Below are 21,611 nucleotides of genomic sequence, written 5' to 3' on the forward strand. Positions count from 1 at the left end.
CTTAGTTAAGACAGTGGTTTCATTACTGATTTGATCTGTCATGTTCCCGTTCAAACTCACCATTTGAATTTGAAATTCTTTACTCATTCATTCAAATTAATTATTAGATATATTTTATGAAATCATATATCACTATTTTATAGCTTCCCTTGTAGCCCAATCAGTAAGAACCTGCCTGCAGTGCAGGAGACCAGGGTTCAATCTCTAGATTGGAGAAGGAAATGACAGCCCACGCCGGTATTCCTGCCTGCAAAATCTCATGGACAGAGGAGCCTGATAGGATACAGTCTACAGGGTCGCAAGGGTCGGATACGACTTAGTGACTAAACCCACCCCCATATCACTTTATATTTTTTAACTGTTAGGGATTGTAAACTCACCATTGAATTCCTATCAAGTGTTGGACGCTATATAAAATATATTTACTTTTAACCCTCACAACACCACACCAGAAGGACAGGTAACTCCATGTAGGACATGGGGAAATGAATGCTCAGAGAGGTTAGCCTGCCCAGTGTCTTCTTGTTAATGATGCGTTTGGACTCGGTTTTGGTTCCAAGCCTCTCTGACTTCAAAACCTGAAATCTGGTGTGTATATGTTTCTTTCGTAAGTCAGTTAAAATTTAAATGTCTAGGGTAAGTTCTCACAGCCCATTCTCAATACTGCTTTTTATTGAGGATTTATTTTCATAGTAATTTCTTAGGGATATCAATAGAGTCTAAAAGGCTGGCTGTAAAACTTGTTTATATTTGACTGAAAATAGCTTCTTTTTTAAACTATTTATATTTTAATGTTTCTGTGATAAACATGTATGACTTTTAAAATATATTCTAGGTGTTTCATATTTTACCTTAAAATCTTTATTGAATATTTTATAATAGCTCTATTAACATCAGAATGCAGCACTTAGTGACTTTAAAAAGCCAGAAAATATGTCTAGTCATGTCTGTTAGATTCTGGACACTTATTCAGGTTGCTGAGTGCTGTGTTTTGGTGTTCTGAGGGTTTCTTTGAGTGGCGGGTAAGGCTGTCCAGTTGCTTTTGGATCATTTTTCTCTTTTCAGGCTTGCTATTAAGCTGTTTAAGATCAGGGCCAGAGTATCCTTTACATGCTAAGTCACTGTCGACTCTTTGTGCTAAGAAGAGTCAACTTAGCTAAGTCGTGTCCGACTCTCTGCGACCCCGTGGACTGTAGCCCACCAGGCTCCTCTGTCCATGGGATTTCCCAGGCAAGAATACTGGAGTGGGTCGCCATTTCCTTCCCCAGGGTAGCTTCCCGACCCAGGGATCGAACCTGCATCTCTTACATGCAGGCGTGTTCTTTATCACTGGCGCCACCTAGGAAGTCCCTAAACTCAGCCTGTGTGTGGTGCTAAGTCAGATTCACCCCCTGCTGAGGCATGGCCCTGTGTAATCTCTCCTGAAGGGCCTGTGTGTTCCGTGGGGTCTCTTCGCTTTGATTGGTGGGAACTGGAGTGTTATTCAGCCCTGTGTGAACTCTGGGAGTTGTTCAGTTCACAGCTCCCCAGTAATATTTCTTTCCTTGGAATTTTTTACACATGGAATTTCAGCCTTCCTTTGCACATGGAGATTATTATTGAGCCAAAGGCCCAGGGACCTCTTTCTGGATTTCTGGAGCCCTTTCTTTGAATAACTTCTGCTTTTTGAGCTTGAGCATGCTGCCTCTCATTCAGGCTGCCTCCATCTCCCTGAATCTCAGTTTGTGTCCTCACGTCAGTGAGATCTCGGGATCTGCTTGAGTCTCCTCTTCCTGCTTTGCAATCTAGAAATTCCTTTCAGGCCAAAAGCCCATCAGTCCCAGGGCCTCCTTCCCTTTGGGGTCCCAGCTTCGTGCTGTCTGTTTTCCGTGTCTGAAAGCAGTTGTGATTCATATAGTTTACCTGGTTTCTTAAGACTGTGAGCTTAAGTCTAAACCTTGTTAATCCTTCATGGCTAGAAGCAGAAATATATTATCTTGTCATACGAAAAAGGGTTAGAATTAATTTCTAATAAGGAAGACCAGTTGAAAAATTTCCAGGAAAGGGCTATATAAACTGTAGAGTTTATAAATAAATAAATACTAGTTGTTACTATATATGATGTGGTCATTATAAAGGAAGCCTGGTGTGATAACATTAATTACATTGTGCAAACTTATAGCACTTTCATATGGTATAAATGCAATAATAAGCAGGATGCTTTATCTTTCTGCCATTTGAGAAATTGACAGGTAAATATTATTTACCTCTCCATCACCTTTGAGTCAACTCATCTAGCCATTCATTCAGAAAGCCCTTAAGAGGTATTTTCTATCCCCAAACCTAATTTTCTTACTTGTTCAAACAAAAACAAAAATCCTTTTGTTCACCTTTTTTATGAAACTTTAAAGAACTGAGCCATACATTTCCAGCCTTCTTTTAATAAGCTCTTAGTTTTTTATTTTGTTTGTTTTTGATTGCCCTGGTTTGAAATTAAGTTCTGTGACTGTGACATTTCAGAGTTTGCCAAACTCGTGGAGGAGTTCCGAAGCTTTGGGGTGAAGCTTATGCAGTCAGCCAGTGGCCGCAGCCATGGCACGTTCGAATGGGTTGACAGCATGTTGGTTCAGGCCCTGAAGTCTGGAGATTGGCTTTTGATGGACAACGTTAACTTCTGCAAGTAAGGACCTTCTGTTCAATCATGAGTGGGTCTGACTGAAGCTTGGGATATGCTTGTCAAAGTAGAACCCCAGGTGGAGGCTCTACGTTTTTAATCCACTGTTTCCTTAACTGTAAGCACGTCCTCTGCTCTATTCTGCAGACTTCTCCTTGTGGTGGACATGGTAGTTGCTCATTAGCTGCAAGATTTTCGTTCTAGCAGATAGTTTTGAGCTGAACTGAAGGCTAACAAAATTGGATTGTTTTTTTCCAACCAAAACTTGCTTTGAGTTACACGTTTTCGTTTAACCTCAGAAAGCTTCCTCTTCAGGGTCATTCTGAAGTACAGCTGTTTATACTGGAGGATCTGATGAACAGCAGACGTTTAGTAACTGCGTTCCGAGTGTACCACTTGGTTCTAAAGTCAGGAGAAGGACGAGCATGAATCTACTGTGCCTACACAGTTAGCGCAGTACGGGTCAGATGCCGGGCTTCTCTACGTTCTGAACATTTTCAGAATGTCCTCAATTAAAATCCAGTTACATTTATGACTCGCCAGGCTGTGTGCCTTCGGGGAGTGAAAAGGGGTATTGATCAGCTGCTGCTGCTGCTGAGTCACTTCAGTCGTGTCCGACTCTGTGCAACTCCATAGACGGCAGCCCACCAGGCTCCCCCGTCCCTGGGATTCTCCAGGCACGAACGCTGGAGTGGGTTGCCATTTCCTTCTCCGGTATTGATCAGCTAAGAGATCTTCATTCTGTCCGGGAGTCGGGGGTGGGTCAGGAGGAGCAGGAGGCCCGAGCCAGGGCAGTGGTCAGCATGGCATCCGGGCCTGTCCACCGTTTGGATTCTCTCTCTGTAGCCCATCGGTACTGGATCGTTTGAATGCTCTGTTGGAACCTGGAGGTGTCCTCACTGTCAGCGAGAGAGGAATGATTGATGGATCCACTCCCACCGTAACACCACATCCCAATTTCAGGTATTCCTGCTTCAAAGTCTCAACCTGGATATCAGAGGTGGCCATTCATTAGGGCCTCCTTACATATTGTGTTTGTACACTCAGTCAGCAGAAAGATGAGGTCCCTGCATAGGGTTGGTGGTGAAGGGTGGAAGCAGGGAGACCCATTAAAAGCCTTTTGCAGTAGTTCATGCAAAAAATGATGGCTTACACTCAGGCAGTCAGATCAGTGGGACTTGCTGACGGGCTTGTGGGTTAAGAAAAGGAGGAAGCAGTGATAGCACTTAAGGCTCTGGCTTGAGTAGTGAGGTGAGTGGAGAGCTGTTCATTGAGCAAGAGGGAGACTGGCCAAGGAGCAGGTTTGGCGTGAGGAGGGTCAGCAGGAACCCGCTGTGCTGGGGTTAGGGTGAGCCATCAGGCGGCTCGATGCAGAAGCTGGTGGACACCGACTATTATGCAGCTAAGTGTTTCTGGAGAACACACGCCTCTTTTTTGTTTTCTCTGTAGATGAGTTAGACTGATGAATTAGCACTGGCTGATCTGGGGAGTATCTGAGCGTGAGACTTTTACAGCCCTCAGTACTCAAGGTGGACACACAGTCCTTAGTTCCTTAGGAGGAGGAACTGCCTTGCTGTATTGATGCGCTCGGAGCTGGAGGATAGAAGGCAGACGCAGACAGCACCTGTGAGCTGGGCCGTCGGTGCCCAGCTCCTGAGGATGAGCCCCACGTGCTTTGCCCTTGCCAGGTGCTGCAGAGCCACACTGTTGGTTGCACTGAGATTTTGACGTCTTTTTTCCCCCTCTTTGAATTGCTTGTTCTACTAGACTTTTTCTCTCAATGGATCCTGTTCATGGAGAAATATCCCGAGCTATGAGGAATCGTGGACTTGAAATCTACATTTCAGGAGACGGGGACAGAAGCATCCCAGATGACCTAGATCTGAAAGTCCTACTGCACAGCCTTGGGTTGGTGGGGGACAGCGTGTGTGACACCCTTTTGGCTTTGCACACAGAGACCCGAAGTGCTATTGTAGGTAAGGTGCTTGACTTCCAGGCCTCTGCAGGGTTTTATTCCTCTGGAAATCCATGTCATTCCACTTGACTGCTCGTCTGGGAGTTCTTGCATTTAGTATACATAGAGATGGAAATGACCTAGAAAGCCTGTTAATAATATAGATGTACTGGCTACTCTCCTCCTGCCCCTGCCCGCCAAGAGATTGGTTCAGCTGGTCTGAGTGAGCCACAGGAGGCAGCATGTCAGGAAGCTTCCCAGGGAATTCTGAGGCATGCGGTCAGAGGCCCACACTCGGAAGAATATTACTTTCGGCACTGAGATTGGGGAAGGTTGTCCTGAAAATCCTTCACAGTCATCATTGAATCTCTTGAAGGTTGAATAAAGAGGGAACTTGGAATTGTTTAAAACAGACAAGTATTACTTCTTCTAAATGTCCGAAGGTACAAGAAAGGGCAGTAATAATAACAATGAAAAATAATGAAATGTTATTTGTTGAGTAAACCACTCTGTAGTTGCAGTGTTGGCTGCTTATTTAATCCTCACATTAGTTCTGCAAGGTACGTTTCCATCTTACGGATGAGAGAGACTGAGTGACTCGGGAAAGCCACGCAGCTGACAGTGACAGAGCCCGCGGGGCTTTCTGCTGCCAGGCTCACTTTGTCCCCTCCAGGGTATCAGCTTGAGGCCGAGGGTGTATGTGGCCAGGCTTTGTCATGTCTAAGTCATCTGGTCACTTCCCCACAAGGCACTGCTCCCGGAGGGGGAGTGGGGGAGGCAGGCTTGCCAGGAACGAATGTGAGTGAATGTTCTCGCAGGTCCACTGAGTGCCGTTGAGCCCCTGGAGCCCACTTGGAGGGCTTTCTGAGATAAGGGCCCGGGTGGAAGCGTGATGTGAAGATGGGATGGGTCCGTCCTCTCTGGAGACTCTGCAGGGCCCCCTGCTCACGATGGCGCTGTCGTCTTCTTTACAGCCTCCCCAGCATCCTCGGTGCCGAGCCTCCTTCAGACAGCCGCACTCATCGTGCAGTATCTGCAGCGAGGTCTGAGCTTGGGCCGCGCGTTTCCTAAAGCGTGCTGGCAAGCGTACGTCCGCTCCCAGGCTTCCCCGGCAAACCAGCAGGTACCGCGAGGCGTCTGACACAGCCGTCTGCAGGGCAGCACCGCGGGAGGTGGGAGGGTGCTCTGCCGGCAGCGACGCTAACGGCCTTAGAGAGCTCGCCTGCAGTTACGCTGGAACAGAGATCTGGTATCCAGGCACTTTTTTGGAAAATAGCATAAATGTGATTAAATATGCCTTGAAACTTGCCTCTCAGCAGAAAAAGTGGAATTTTGTCATGTTGGGTATTGGGGAGTGTGTCCTGACTGTTGACCTAGAAGACTGCCGTTACTCCACTAGTCTTCGATAAGAGCCCTGTGTCTTGGGGACCGTACACCGTGTGTTTCTGTCTCCCACCAGCTTGCGCAGGCTCTCCTAGAGAAACATGTTTCTTCGCTGCAAGCACAGGAAGCCTGGGGCAGCTCCCTTCTCGCCTTGGGGCTGTGGCCAGATTCTCTGCCCTCGGCGCTCTTCACCACAGAAGATTCTCACCTCTCTAAAGTCCGAGGCGACGGCCAGATCTTGGCATATTGTCTCAACAGGCTGAGCATGAAAACAAGCAACTGGGCAAGGTTAGCGGAGCCTTTAGCTTGTGTCTCTGTCTCGACTTTTCCTCCCTCCCTTCCTTCCTGCTTTCCTCCTTCCCTGTCTTTCTCCCTCTCTTTTTTAAGATGGTCGTGGTCACTACCGATTTGACCAGAATGTTACGTGATCACTTTCCACATAGTTTCATTGTTTGTTGTGATATTGCTCCCTATTTATTATTTATTATAGGTACATGTTTCGATTTTCCCTCTTTGGAGGGAACTTATATATTCCCTGTTAACTCTTTGATGGATTAATTATAAAGTTATTTGTCTTGGTTCTTTGAAATATGAAATGAAGATTTAACCCTAATACTAACTTTGTCTATTGTAATGAATTTCAGGATTCAGCCTCTTACTTTGCCAGACTTAGAGAAAATTATGCAGTCCTCCCACCCGGAGAACTTAAAGTTCACTTCAGTTGAAGTGGATACTTACTGGATTGATGAACCGGATACTCTGGCTGTGGCTGTTAAATTGCTCATAGAAAGAGCAACCAATCAAGACTGGATGCTCAGAGTTAAATGGCTTTATCATTTAGCCAAGAATATGCCACAGGGGCTTGGTGAGTAAAGAAGCTTGATTTGTGTAATGAGGGAATTTATGTATGCACACCCTGCTTTCATAACTCAGCAGTTGCTTTTCTCTTCAACTACACAGTTAAAATTACATCTGGGGAAGCTCCTAGCAGGATGTTTATGACTTAGCATTATTGTTTATTTAACTGTTAAAACATTAAGGTACACGTCTACCCTAGTTGTTGCCCGAGAGAAACTTTTCCCCATGTAAACCTCAGCATTTCAGGATCTGTCCAATCTTCTATCAAATCCAGAAGGAAAATGTACTGTGTTATGTTACTTTTAACTTTCTGAACATCCTGGGTTTTTTTTTCCCCCTGTACTTACTCTGTTGCACATGCATTCCTTCTGGAAAAGGGTTGCTTTTGGTAAATTTACTTCCCATAAAAGTACGTAAGATTCTAATCTTACTTTCGTTCCAGTGGTCTAAATGATCATTGTTAATTTCTTTGTACATTTTTCATTCCAAGTAGCTTTAAAGGTTTTAACGTACCAGAATTTGTGGGTATAACTTGTTGACTAAAGTAATTGAGTTTATATGAGTGTTTCTACTTTAGGAGAATTTATAGATAAGCCAGTGTATGTGTATATTATTGGGTGGGACATGTGATGTCTAAATATGTGTAGAAGGAAATTGGATATGTATTCTCATCTGCTTTGTCCTGTGTGATGGCTGCTAGACACGGGTAGCTCCTGAAACATAACCTGCGATGTGGCCACTGTGGCAGCCGTAGAACAGAAAGCTCGAGGGGACAGCACTGCTTCAGGTGATAACTAACGTCTGCTGCTCCTTCCTCCACAGAGTCCATACAGATTCATCTGGAAGCCGGTGCTGCAGCTCTCAGGAATTTTTACTCAAATTCTCTCTCGTCCGGGGTCAGTGATGTCATCAAAATATTACAACCAAATGCAACAGGTACTGCACCTGCCTTGATTTCTAGCTCTCAGCACTCTTGTCCATTGAGTTCATGGGGAGAAGATCTGTCAGAGTTCCCCCTTGTAACAGGTTTAAAAAGAAGACTCAGAGTATCCAGATGCTTATTCTGCTGCTGCTTTTCAAAGCTGTGTATTGATTCTTCAGTTTCTGAAAAAGGGTGATGACACCCAATGCGGTGGGAGGAACATGGGAGCTGGGAATCTGGGCTCCGGTCCCAGCCTGGCCACAAACCGGCTTGTTGATTCTGGGTCCCTCATTCGTGCTCAGCTGCCTTTGTTTGAAAAATATGGGAATCAAATTCATTCTTCTGGGGCCCCTTCAACTTGTAATAGTCTGTGATGTGTTAGTACTGTTAAAAGAAAGGGTTTCAAACTGTGATCTCTTTTGAGATGAAGGTAAAATAGTACACATTCAGTGTCTTAAACAGAAAACCTTAATGATGAAGTTATAAAGTCTTACATTCAAAGTTATGAAACAAAACCACAATGATAAAAGAAATAGCCATCCAAGCTATCTAATTAAATGAGGTATTCAGAATTTCTCAATTTTCATCTGACATTGATCAAAACATGCTATTACCCAATTTGGTTTAGAAAAAAAGTGTGCATAATGCTTTTGTGCTAAGCCTGATGTTTATATAATTATAATTTTATGTGTACATATGACTGCCTCGTGTACACTAAAGGTAATGGGATAGATGGTTGGGCAGAAGTCAAATGACAGAGAAAACTGATGTCAGGGTCATATTGTGGCTGAACTGAATTATGACTTTCCATTCATGAAAGAACTTTGGTCTATGAGAACATAGTTCTAGAGTAGAGTGGTAGATTCCCTTTGCGGCAGCCTTGGCCTGCCCACTGATTGGCTCATCTTCCTTTTTCCTTTTCATCTGAGTCGCTTTGGCTCATGTAGCCTTGCTAGATTTGGGGATACAGGTCCCCCCGCTGGACCTTGCTGTTCACAGTAGGCATTGGTTAGTCTCCTGTGTTCTGGATGCCTTCAGAGCATGAAGTACTCCAGTGAGCCACCCAGCCACCCTCAATCTAACATTCCCATCGTTTTCTCATACCTCCTGCCCCTGGGATCCCCACCTCCAGACCAGGTCAGTCTGATGGCTGCTGCTGTGCAGAGAGAGCTTGATACCAAGCTTGAGCTAAAGGGGCAGAGGCGGCAGCAGCGAACCCTGAGATTATAAGGAAGTGGGTTTTAAGCAAAATAATCTAGAGTTGTTTTTCTTGTTAAAGGCAAATTACTGAGGTGTGTTCGTTCGTTTTCTGCCATGGAAGTTAGTTTTCTTGTGGTTAATGGCAGAAGATTGGGTAATTGAGTCCATGAATTCTTTTCCAGCCGTTGGTGGGACCTGAGCAGGTGAATGCATTGGTTTTGGAACTATCACGGATTGAACCATTTCCGATTCTCTTCCCCAGCAAGACTCTATGTGATCAAAGTAAAACAGTGAGATTTGCCAATAGGGAGTTTAACTCCAGAATTCTGCCTTTTCTTTTGTTCCTTAAACCAGATGAATCTGTGATCCCTCTGGATCCCCGATGGAACATGCAGGCTGTGGACATCATACGAAATGCGATGGACTTTGACCCACAGACAGACCAACCTGAACAGCTCTTTGCCCTTTTAGAGTCTGTTGCAAACAAGTAGGTGAAGCCTACTGTTGTGGGCACTGTTTGCCTCACTGTACCTTTGTGACTTCACAAATTGTTGTTTAATGGCTAAGTTATGCCTGACTCTTTTGTGACCCCGTGGACTGTAGCCCACCAGGCTCCTCTGTCCATGTAATTTTCCTGGGCAAGAATACTGGAGTGGGTTGCAATTTCTTTTTGCAGGGGATCTTCCCAACTCAGGGATCGAACCCATATCGCCTAAGGTATAGTTTATGTGTGTTTAATTTTCTGAATCTGAGGAGTGCTGAGCATCTGACGTGATTGCCTTTGTTACCACCTCTCCTTCAAGCTCTGTGCACAGCGAAAAGTCATTCTGACCCTGATGTCCTAGTGCCTTTGAATTGGCAGATTCTTAATAATTTAACAGGGTGCTTATTAATATATACACTGGGAAGTATCAGTAGTGGGATTTGTTTTATGGTTAATCTTTTATCACAGGATAGCTCTGTTTCCACTGTTTTCTGTGTGATTCCCAATAGCTCCCTGCATTTTCACAAGTTCTTTCCTCAGCCGTCTGTCCCATCAAAGGGTGAGGTCTACGTACATAGTCACATATAGTATAAATTTACATAATTGTTTTTTAAATCATCCCTCACTGTTTAATGTAATGACCAGTAATACTTTTTAATTGTCCATCAGTGTAAGAGATTTAGAGAAATAATTTTGAAACTGAGGTACAACATGCATTACAGAAAAGTGCCGCTAATGATGAGTACATATCGTTTTGATGAATTTTCACAAAGTGAACTCACTCGTGTGATTGATAAGCAGTAACACCTCAGAGGACCCCTTGTCCCTTCCCCCCAGCAGCTCCCTCATCCTCCTGCCCGGGTAACTTCTAACATGGCAGATGAATTGTATGATGGCTGGTTTGGGGTTTTTTTGGGTGGGGGGTTGCTGCACCAAGAGGCTTTTGAAGTCTTAGTTCCCTGATCAGGGACTGAACCTGGGTCATAGTGGTGAAACCACCGGGTCCCAGCCACTGAGCTGCCAGGGCTTCCCTGTGATGGCCAGTGTCGAGAGTCCACAGCGCGGTTCGTCAGATCGTGGCAGAGCAGCGCAGTGGGCCGGCAGCTTCCCTTGCCCTCTATCTTCCTCCCCGCCAGCCTGGTTGTCATGTCTGTCACTGCCCGTCTCTCTCATCCAGAATTTGCAGAGGCCTGAGGGGAATGACAGACTGAGGGAAATTGATGTTCGTTCAAGGGGTTTGTAGGATTCAGCAGGTAGAGGCTGTGATAAGTATTATGAACTGATCACTGTTTGTTAATTGTGGAATCTCATTTCAGGACCATCATATATTTCGACCGGGAAAAACGGATTTTTACTGAAGCAAATTTGGTTTCTGTTGGTGGCAAAAAGTTAAGAAACAGTGTTTTGAGAATGTCCTTTGAATTCCATAAAGGTAAGGAGGTTGCTTTTACCTCCTTCAGTTTCGCATCTGGCTGCATGATGTTCCTGACGGCGAGAGGTTCCTCAGGTGCTGCCGTGCTGCTGATTACCTTTGACTTGGCGGCCTGATTTTGACATCTTCCTTTACTCAGTATTTTTGACTAAGTGCTTTTTTACATGTCCTCAGTCTCATTTATTTATTTATTTATTTTGACCACCATGAGGTGGGTCTTATGAGTGAGGAAAGGGAGGCACAGAGATGCTCTGGGTCACATCTCTAGCAAGTAGCAGAGCCAGAGCGTGAGACCTGGTCTCTCGGCTCAAAAGTATGAACTCATAGCATTTGGTTATGGGTTCTTTTCTTCCTCTTTCCTTTTTTTTTTTTTTTTTAAATTGAAAAGATATTGGTATTTCTTGGAAAATATTCAAACTGTAGAAGCATAAAAACAAAGTTTACTCTTGCAGGAGCTACTGTTAATAGTAGAGATTCGTTTATATCTTCTCATATCTTCCTGTTATCTATCCATCTGGTCATATATGTAATATCTTAGAATTTGTTTTGTATTTAAACAAACGCTTTTTTTTTTTAATTGAGATATGAACATCTCTATGTATACATGCCTAACTTGCTAACTTAATAATATTAGGCAAAGATTTGCTTTCAACTTTGACCTTGACCTTTGTGCTGAGGATAATATTAAGTTCTAGACTGCTGTTAACTTTGAAAATGTCCACAGAATTAAAACTGATCACATGTTCTTATTTATACCAACTCTAAGATCCAGAGAGCTATCACAGCCTGCCCCATGAAATTGTGGTCAATCTTGCTGCTTTCTTTGAACTTTGTGATGCGTTAATCCTGCTGTGGGTACAGTCCTCTCAAGGCACGGTGTCTGATGCCAGTGTTAACGAGGTGAGGAGATGCACCTGTTTTTCTTTTAAGTGACATATTTCTTGGCACAAAGATTTTTAGGGGAACAACTAACTTCAGTGTAGTCATATGTCCAAAATTATTTGAGAAATTGTTCTTGTGAATTTTAAATAGATACACATATTTTAAAGCTGTATAAGGGTGTAATTGAGATAATAAGTTGCATATGTTAAAGTGTACAGATTTATACATTTTGACCTGTGTATACATTGACGCCATTACCACAGTCATGACAGTGAACCCATCCATCACCCTCAAACCTTTCATCTTCTGTTTTCTCTTCCTTTTTTCTGCCCTCCACCTCCAGCAGGTATCCATTGATCTGCTTTTTGTTACTACAGCATTTTATATTGCTTTTATATTTCTATTTCTGGCATTTTATATTGTTTTTATCTGTCCACTTTCATTTAAAATCATTTTGAGATACATCCATATTGTTTTGTGTCTCAATTCATTCCTTTTTATTGCCAAGTAGTAGTCTGTTGAATGTATACATACTATAAGTTATTTGTCCATCCATTTGTTGCTAAAAATCAGAATTTTAACTGTTATGTTTTAGTTCACTTAAGCCTTCTTAGACATGATTCTCACATGTGAACTAAACTGGGATTGAATCCAGATTATTCTAGTAATTGTGATAAATTAGAATTGTAGGTGTTAAACTTTTTAGTCTCAAGACCCGCCCCCGCCATCCCCATATCACAAAGAACTTTTGCGTATGTGGTTACATGTATATTTACCATGTTAGGAAATAAATATGAGAAATGTAAAAAATTATGTGTTAGTCTGTTTAAAAACACAGTAACAAATTCATGTTAACATGAATAACATTTTTAATGAAAAACCAACCATTTTCCAAAACAAAAATTAAGAGTGGAACAGTGTTACATTTCTGCAAATCTCTTCATGTCTGGCTTAACAGAAGGGAAGCCAGTTTCTCACACTTGCCCCTGATTTGCTGTCTTATGGTATGTTGTATGGGTTGAAGTTTGTGAAGAGAAGCTGACCTCTATTTCATGTTGTTAAGAGCTGGGAAAGTGAAGGCTAGTTTAACAAACATTCCCACGTAATTGTGAATGTCCTTTGATCCTATACCACAGCTTGACAAGTGATAGTTTTGTAAAGGTCACTTATAACGTGGAATTTGAAAAAACAGCGATCTTGTCATGTGTTAAAATCCATTGACCGGCATGCACAAGCGTATGCTACGCTTGTGTATATTTGCAGCTCGTGCATTGGTAATTTGTAAAGTATTGTTAAGTGAGTTATCAGATCTTCCAAATGTTGGCACATTTCATTTTACAATATAAATTAAGAAGTCATACTCTTGAAAAATTACCTCAGGACTTCATCAGAAAATCTTTAAGTATTGGGAATTTGTCAAGCTCTTAGTTTTTCAGAGTTCTGAGCTTCACTTAAAAGTTTTGAGTTTTATTTTCAGCAGTCTTGTTTCTCTTGAATTGACAGATTCTTTCATTTTCCACACACTGTTTGCCAGACACCCAAGTCACGGCTTATCTGCCACCCCAGCCCCTGCCCTTTTTTTGGTACCATCAGTGCAGATGTCACCATAGTAAAGAGGGCAAATAATATGATATTATTATGAAAATAGCTTTTACACCATAAAACCTGAAAGATTATCACTAATCTGGAGACTGCTTTGCCATAAAAATACACAATTAGAAGAACAGCAGTGTTGGAAACTTAAGAGTACCTGATTTTTCATTACAACACTACATTAATGAAAACAGTAGTTATCGTCATAAGGATAGACATAGACTAATGAAATAAAAGAGAATTTAGAAGCAGACACTCAAAATTAATATATGGTGAATTAATTTAATGAGGGAAACAGTTCTTTAACAAACGGTGATGAAAAAACTAGATATCCATGTAATAAATATGAGCCTTTACTCCTGCCTTATGTCAGAAAAGTTAACATCAAAATAGATCATAGACCTATGTCTAAAAGCTAAAGTTAATGAACCTCTAAAAGAAAACATATAAAATATTCACAGCCTGAGGATAGGCAGAGATTTCAGGGCATTCTTCATAAAAGAAAAAATTGATGAATTCAGTTTTGTCAAAATTAAAAATGGTTGTTAATAGACAGCTTTAAGAGAATGAAAACACTAGGTGACAGTTTATAAATTGTATATAAATTGTTTAAACCAAAGTAATAGCCCAGTTTTAAAAAGGAGCCCAGTTTTAAAAAGGAGCAAGAGAATTTGAATAGATGTTTCTCAGAAGATAATGAATGCCCCCTGAGAACTTGGAAATTTTTCTGTATCGTTAGTTATCCAGGAGATGTAAATTGAAACCACAGTGCAGGGCCACTCACCAGAAGGGCTAAGGTTAACAACTGAAACCTGCCTCTCCTGCTGGTTGGGTTCAAGAGCGCAGCTTCTTTGTAAAGCAGGTTGTGGTTTCTTATAACATGGGGTGCACACTTACCACATGACCCAGTGACTCTGTTTTCCCCAGTAGCTCTGAACTTCCAGTGATAGGACGAAAGATCTCTGCCTTCTCTGACTACCTTAATACCCCTAAACAATTTTCCAGTCAGATGCTAGATCTTTAACGTGTGTGTTGCGTATTGATTCACGATTGAAGTCTGTTTTGTGTCCTTTACTGTGAGATGTCTGTGAGCGGTCTTGATTTGCTTTGTCTTCAGATCTTGGGTTCTGTGCGGTGGCGGGACCGGTTTTGGACTATGGCCGACACAGTAAAAGTAGATGCCTCGGGCCTGGCCTTGCTTGCCCTTCATTGGCACTGGGTTTTAAAACATTTGGTCTGTCGGATCCCCCAACTCCTGATGAACCATGAAGACAAGTAAGACTCATTTTTAGAGAAACAACGTCAGTATCTACAGGATTGATGTTTGGAAAGGAAATGTGTTTCTTCCTACTTGAATTTGGTTTGTTCCCTCCTTGACTTGTCGGTGAATGTAAACCTAGTGTAAAGTATACGCAGTGTCCCTTAATATCCAGCACTCCCCCCTTTCCTCACCTCCCTTCTGCCCTTTTATCTCCTCTGCTAAAGATACTACAAAGAGGTTCAGACCATTTCAGAACATATTCAGAATTGCTTGGAGAGCCCAACTGGTGGATTCGCAGGTGTAAAGAAGTTGCAGAAGTTCCTGGGACGACCCTTTCCTTTTAAGGTACAATTTGGAAGCATGTAGTAAGCACAAAGGTTTGACCTCTTCTGAAGCTTTCTTGGAACATGGGCACTGCCATTCAACTAGACTCAGCCCTGCCTGCAAATTTTTGAATGTTCAGTGAGCACTATTTACTGATTTGTTGAGTGTTATTGTTTTGCTTAGTCTTGAGACTTTTAAGATTGAGTAGACTTTTAACTTTGTTACTGTAAAATATCCTTAGAGCAACAGGAGTAAACCAACTCTGTTTGTAGCAGCATTGAGGAAATATTTAAAAACTTTCAGACATGGACAGGCTTCTAAGAAGAACCACTTTTCTCCTCTGTAATAGGCTCTCCTGGGTTTTATTGTTTCAGGACGAGCTGGTCATAGAGTGTTTTTCACAACTGAAGGTCTTTAATAAAGCTCTTACCATTAGAGAGTGGATGCCTGCTCTTGGGCAGAGTGGATGGCAAGAAGACATTAGTCGGCTCCAAATGCTTGCGTCTGAAGGGACATTAAAGAAAAGTCTCCTCCGGGCCTGGGGGTTGGTCCTCCGAGCTAATATTCTGGAAGATGTCGACTCAGGTGTGTGGCTAGCTGACAGTGGTTCTAAGCATGTTCTCTGCAGCCAATAAGTTGTTGTTGTTTTTCTTTTTCTTTGTCAGTAAGTTTAAAAAATTTCTCCCTTAGATATTCTTCTCCTTCTTTGCCCTCCCATATACTATAGTGACCACTAAATAAGTGTCAGGCATAAGGCTAAACTTTACATACATTATTTAATTCTGTCATTGGAATTGTGCAGGTATTAATAGCATTATTTAACACATGAGAAACTCGAGCTCAGGTGAAGTTGAACTCAAGTTAAGCTCATAGTCACATAACTGGCTGTTGGGAATCTGAGCCTGACCACTGACTGCTGTGTATCTTTTTGACAGATGCATTGAAGAATCTTGTGAATGCTCAGTGTTTAGAACTAAAAGCCAAAGGAATTTCACTTGGTTTTCTGGAGAAAAAGCAGAGTGAAGCTTCCTTTCTGTCGCAGCCAGACTTTAGCTCCTTAATCCAGCTCACCAGGAGTGTTCAGCTGTGGCCTGTGATGGAATACCTGGCCATGCTTTGGCAGTACAAAGTCACAGCTGATTTTATGACACAGGCTTGTCTGAGAAGGTGAGCCATCCTTCAGGTTTTTTCCCTCTGGGGCAGCTTATTTTCATGGAAGTTTATTCTGTGTATCCTACCTTTAAAACAAAGCACAGCCTTGTCTTGAGGGGGAGTAGTTGCTGAAGCAGAGGGAGGTCATTTGCCACTTTGGAAAGCCAAAAATTCTTGATTCTTTGCCTATTTTGTGTGTGTTCCATATCCCCTTCCATAGCAGTTTTCTAGCAGTTCATGGAAAGCCCACAGCTTACTCTCTCGCCCTCTCTCTTTCTTGAGCAGGTCAAGCAAACACCAGCAGCCTCAGATAGATGAGGAGATAAGCCATCACATCACATTTTGTCTTAAGCACACACCAGTTGCTCCTCAAGAGCTTCGAGACCTTTGGTCCTTAGCGCACCATCAAAAGGTAAAAATCAAAGTCAAAATCAAAAAGCCGCCTTTGCTCTGTGAACTGATTAGATTTTCTGTGGCACACTGGTTGCAGAATATTGCAGAATAATCTCAAAAATTGCATGTTGTAAAACTAATCTTTTCTGAATTAAGTTTCAAAGAGGAGAACTTTGAATATTTTTTGCAGTGATATTTTAGGCATTTTCATGCTCTTATCACAGTTTCATTCCATTTGGTTCCCAGTTAAATGAGGTTAAAATATTTGCTAATGTTTATTTTATTTGCTCAAAAATGTATAATCAGTGTTTTTTACTCTTCCATAGAGAGTAACTTGTTGAATATGAATAGTGGTGAATTGTAGTTACTATTACTTCATTAGTACAGCCGTAAATTTTTTTTTGATAATGTTTTATTAATTTATTTTGATACATAATTATGTGATTATTTTTACTACATTTTCACATGCAGTCTTACAGAATCAGATCTCATATTTGTTTTATCAAAGTATAAATAGGTTAAATAATGTGACTAAGATGTCTGGGGTGGCAGAAAATCAGAAACATTAGGATTAATAATCTTTAAATCCATGTTCTGGATGATATTTATTACAAGACGGAGACCTTCTAACTGGATTTATAGAATCTTTCTCGAATATTCTCTTACCTGATTAATCCTTTATCTCTAGATGACTGCTGAAGAAAGGATCTCTTTATGGTCCGAGTTATTCAGTTCCACGTTTACGTCTTTCTGGAGCAGCACTGTGACCACACATCCAGAGTACTGGCTGACGTGGAACCCTCTGCCTGGTGAAGAGCAGGAGACACCCAGATCTCTTCTGGACCCCACATTGAAGGTTTGTTGGCAGAAAATTATAAAAATGTTTGACAGTAGAAAAAATTCCTCTCGTCTGTAATCAAAAGCAAGGCTACTTCCTTGGTTCACATAGTATGTCATGAAAATTTGCACCTATCATCCAGCTTATTCTTTTTAAGGTATTCCACTCTACCGCTGTGCTGCAAAGCATATATCACTTTCTCATTGATAAGCAGAGATTTCTTGCCTTCTCCTCCCACTTCCTGTAGCAAGCACCCCTGAATCAGCTACCCTTGTGCAAGCCTTTGTCTACTTGTCTGCTGTTTCCATGGATTATGATGAGGCTTGGGGTTTAACCCTTGGCCAAAGTGTCTGCACATTTAAAGAGATTTATATATGTTATCAGAACATCTAGGGAAGTAGGTTTGTTTTTCACTCTTCCTGCTAGGAGACGGTGAAGAGGGAAGACATGAAGTCAGGATCACTTCTCATATCCTGTGTTTCCGTATCTTTGCCCCGCTTGGTGTCATTAATACTTTGAATTATTACCAGTCGTTCACTTTAGAACTTGTTTTAATTTGTATTCCTTTGATTTTTATTGAGATAGAGCATCTTTACATACATATATTGTTTGTTTTTATTTCTTTCTCTGAATTTTCCAGTCATGTTTATTGCCCATTTTGTTTAAAAAGGGTCATTAAACGTCATTTTATTAATGAAGATCTCATTATATATTATGCATATTAAACCTTCACCTAACATGGTTGGAAATATATTTCTAGTATCTCGCAGGTTTGAAGGAAATATATTTCTATTGTCTCGCAGGTTTGAGGATGTTTTCTTATATCACACACGTTTTATAGTTTTCAAATACACCAGCCACTTTCTACTTTGTGGGTTTGACATGCTTTTAAATAAGTCTTTCTTCACCACTCATAGAGTGAAAAACCATTTGTTCATTTTCATGTTTATGTCAGTCTCATCAGAATATCTTCTTTTGTGAGGTAGGGATGTAAATTTTTTAATCTTCTGCAAACAAATATGTCCAAAAGCAGTATTAACAACACCAGTCTCACCTAGTTCATTCTTTCCATCTGATTTGAAATGCCGCTTCTGACACAGTACTTTATTCTCACAAGTTTTCATGGATGTAGGACTCAGTTCTGTTCCATTCCTATATCAAAATTGATTCCTTTACTATAAGGCGTCTCAAAGCCTTTAGTGTTAAACCTCACGGCTCACTAAGAGCTGCACACAGCCGAGGTTTGCTTTCCTGTGGGTCTCACCCCTCACCTGTTGTCATGGACACTGTTCCTGTGTCCCAGGTAACAGTCCAGGAAGCATCTCGCCCCTCACCTGTTGTCATGGACACTGCTCCTGTGTCCCAGGTAACAGTCCAGGAAGCAGAGGCTTCCCCTGCCTCCAGGTCTCACCGTCCTGCAGTGTGCCCCCAGCCCTGCCGCAGAAATGGTCTTCCTGATGCCCAGGTGGGAGGGGTTTTCTCCTGCTTGACAAAAGCAACCCCTGCTCTTCGTTCATAGAGAATGGAGTCCTTCGGGGCCCACTGCACCCGACCCCACTCTGCCAGGCTGGTCCTGTCTGAGGATGGTGGTTACCTGTCCCTGACAACCTGAGGCGCCCCGGTGCTGCTCATTGAAACCCTGTTAGTTAATTTCTAAAAGTTAACTTGACTCCTCTCCCTCCCTCAGGGTCCCGGCGGTCTCAGTAGAGCCGTGTTCTCCAAGTGCTGCTTCGAGATCGTGACCAGCAGCTGCAGAGCAGGTCCCTGGGATGTGAGCGGCCTGCCCGTCCTGTCGTCCTCGCACGTCACCCTGGGGGCGTGGGTCGAGAGGTGCCAGCAGCTCCGGGACGTCAGCGCGGTGCTCTGGACCAACATGGCTGTCCCGGTGGTGGCGGAGTTCAGGTATCCCCTCTCCTGGGTGGACGGGACGGCTGCCGTCTTTGCTCCAGGGTGTGTCACGGGGACCTCGGTCAGAGCTTGCCTGGGTAGTGGCTGTTCCCGGTGGGTGGAGGACAGGTGTTTCGGCTGGAGGAGCAGGTTTTCAGCCCATCACAGAGACCGCTGTGAGCCGGCCTCTGCCTGCTGTCAGCGTCCTGTCACCACGAGGGCCGTGCCTCGAAAACCGAATCAGACCGAGAACAGAAATTCATCTCCAGGTGTAGCCTGGAGAGCAGCGTAGGCTGCCTCGCTGTTTTCTGGAAGAATGAACGCTAGTGTCAGAGAGGAATGCTGGGGACTGCAGCGCAGACCCAGTGAGTGCTCCCCTGTCCCCGCAGACGCACGGATTCCCGGCTCCAGGGTCTGGTGCTGTGCCGGCATCTGGCCGGCCTGGCGGAGCTGCTGCCCGCGCCCCGGCAGCAAGAGCACGTGCACGCCTGCCGGCAGCTGCTGCTTGGGGATGGCCAGGCCTTCCAGCACGTGGGCGAGACTCTGGGGGAGCTGGCCAGGCGGGAGGCGCTGCCCAAGGACCTGCTGGGCCTCCTGCTTGCCGCCCTGCGCCACTCGTTCGGGGAGCTGGAGGGCAAGCGCGACCTGCCCGAGCCGGCCCGCCGTGGCAGCCTGTGGGTGAGCCTGGGCCTGCTCCAGATCCAGACCTGGCTGCCCCAGGTGCGCTTCGACCCCACCGTGAAGAGGCAGTACAAGCTCAAGTACGCCGAGGAAGAGGTACGGCGGGAGGGCTGGCGTGCGGGCCGCGGCCTGGCCGCGGGCTTTGCTCGGCGTCTCGCTCCTCCTCCGCCCTCCTGGGTGCCCGCAGCACGAGCTGCCCTGTGGCGCTCCAGGGCTGTGCTCCCCAGGCTGCGTCGTCCTGTCCGTGGGCTCCTCTGAGCAGCGTCAGGCGCCACGAGGGGTCCCGTGACCGCCGTGCTGGTTACAGGCCACCGATGGACAGGCTGTCCTGAACGCTCATGGTGTCCCTCACCGTCTGGACCCTCTACCTAGATTAAGTTTTGGGTACTTGGATTTGAGTAACTTCTTTAGACAGGGCACAGTATTCCTCAGGGCCATCCCAGGTGGAGCGGTGGTAAAGGGTCTGCCTGCCGATGCAGGAGACGCAGGAAACGTGGGTTCAATCCCTGAATTGGGAAGATCCCCTGGAGAAGGGCGTGGCAACCCACTCCAGTATTCTTGCCTGGAGAATCCCCATGGACAGAAGAGCCTGGCGGCCTACAGTCCACGGGGTCATAAGAAAGTCTGACACGACTTGGTGACTAGGCAACAACAATGAGTAGACCTTAGGTTTTGAACTGTTGGTGTTTGTTATCCAAAACTCAGGAATTAGGTAGATTCAGATAACGTGATGTGCTTCTTGCTGTTTGAACGCCCAACCAAACTCAGGAACTGCGTATGTTAAATAGTGATATATTAGACCTCTATTTGGAGGAAGGAAAGTTAAATTGGTTGGGGTGAAGGCCAAGCTACTGTAGCAGAGACTCAGCAGTTCACTGGCATCAGTGAGACAGTTCCTTTTCACCTGAGAGCTCTGAGGTGAGTGGTCCAGTTTAGTGAAGCAGAACCCACCCCACAGCCGTTGGGTCATTCAGGAGCCCAGGTTCCTTCCATCCAGGGAGCGACCCTCCCGCAGGGCTGCATGTCTCAGGCTGGTCCTAGCTGGGCGCAGCAAGCCAGTCTCTCCTTTTGTGCTAGTTACACCAGCTGCAGTGTGAGTGGAAGACCCGGAACCTCTCACTCCAGCTGCAGACCGGAAGAGAGCTGGAAGATGACGGCATCCTCAGTCACTCTCACCCTCACATCAGGTGACACTGTGCAGTGATGATGATTGGAACTTGGGATTATCAGCTAGAATCTTCTTTTCAAAAAGACATTTTGCCGTGTAATTACAGTGTTAAGCTGAGCTTATGATCTACATCTGTGAGCTCTATTAGCAAGTAGATCCCAAAACCACAGTTACAGTCAGGAAACGTATACTCTGTGCAGGGAGTGGGAGGACCCGCATGGAGCCGGGAGGGTTGGACGCAGAGCTTCCTCTCGGTGTGGAAGGAGTCGGGTGCCATACCAGGCACCCGGGCACCTGGTACCTGAGGAAGTACTGCTTAGTGGTTCTGAGTTCCATCAGCTTGAGAGCTCGGGTAGACCGCTCAGTGCCTCACACTGCAGTGCCCTCTCTGTAAAAGCGGGATAAGATAGTGCCTCCCTCAGTGGGATGTGCGTCCAAAGTGCTTGACGACACGGCTCACACACGGTAAATGCTGCAGATGTGTAATCCATTTTCACTGTAATTGTCAGTATATCATCATTTTAGGCCTCAGAAACCGAAATGCCT

General features: G+C 44.1%; 1 protein-coding gene across 1 annotated transcript in view; it reads left to right on the forward strand.

Moving 5' to 3' along the window:
- MDN1 (midasin AAA ATPase 1) overlaps positions 1-21,611 on the forward strand; it is a 135,355-nt gene that overhangs the window by 70,877 nt on the left and 42,867 nt on the right. The window contains exons 44-62 of the mRNA XM_061131721.1: positions 2,500-2,659; positions 3,500-3,616; positions 4,421-4,629; positions 5,582-5,730; positions 6,067-6,278; positions 6,635-6,855; positions 7,671-7,784; positions 9,325-9,457; positions 10,771-10,886; positions 11,653-11,786; positions 14,479-14,636; positions 14,847-14,967; positions 15,321-15,531; positions 15,882-16,113; positions 16,384-16,510; positions 17,180-17,347; positions 19,017-19,231; positions 19,606-19,993; positions 20,975-21,084. Of these exons, the coding sequence (XP_060987704.1) occupies positions 2,500-2,659; positions 3,500-3,616; positions 4,421-4,629; positions 5,582-5,730; positions 6,067-6,278; positions 6,635-6,855; positions 7,671-7,784; positions 9,325-9,457; positions 10,771-10,886; positions 11,653-11,786; positions 14,479-14,636; positions 14,847-14,967; positions 15,321-15,531; positions 15,882-16,113; positions 16,384-16,510; positions 17,180-17,347; positions 19,017-19,231; positions 19,606-19,993; positions 20,975-21,084 (3,295 nt within the window). The remainder of the gene's footprint in view (positions 1-2,499; positions 2,660-3,499; positions 3,617-4,420; positions 4,630-5,581; positions 5,731-6,066; positions 6,279-6,634; positions 6,856-7,670; positions 7,785-9,324; positions 9,458-10,770; positions 10,887-11,652; positions 11,787-14,478; positions 14,637-14,846; positions 14,968-15,320; positions 15,532-15,881; positions 16,114-16,383; positions 16,511-17,179; positions 17,348-19,016; positions 19,232-19,605; positions 19,994-20,974; positions 21,085-21,611) is intronic.

Source organism: Dama dama, chromosome 28 (assembly GCF_033118175.1).
Source record: "Dama dama isolate Ldn47 chromosome 28, ASM3311817v1, whole genome shotgun sequence".
Lineage (NCBI taxonomy): Eukaryota > Metazoa > Chordata > Mammalia > Artiodactyla > Cervidae > Dama > Dama dama.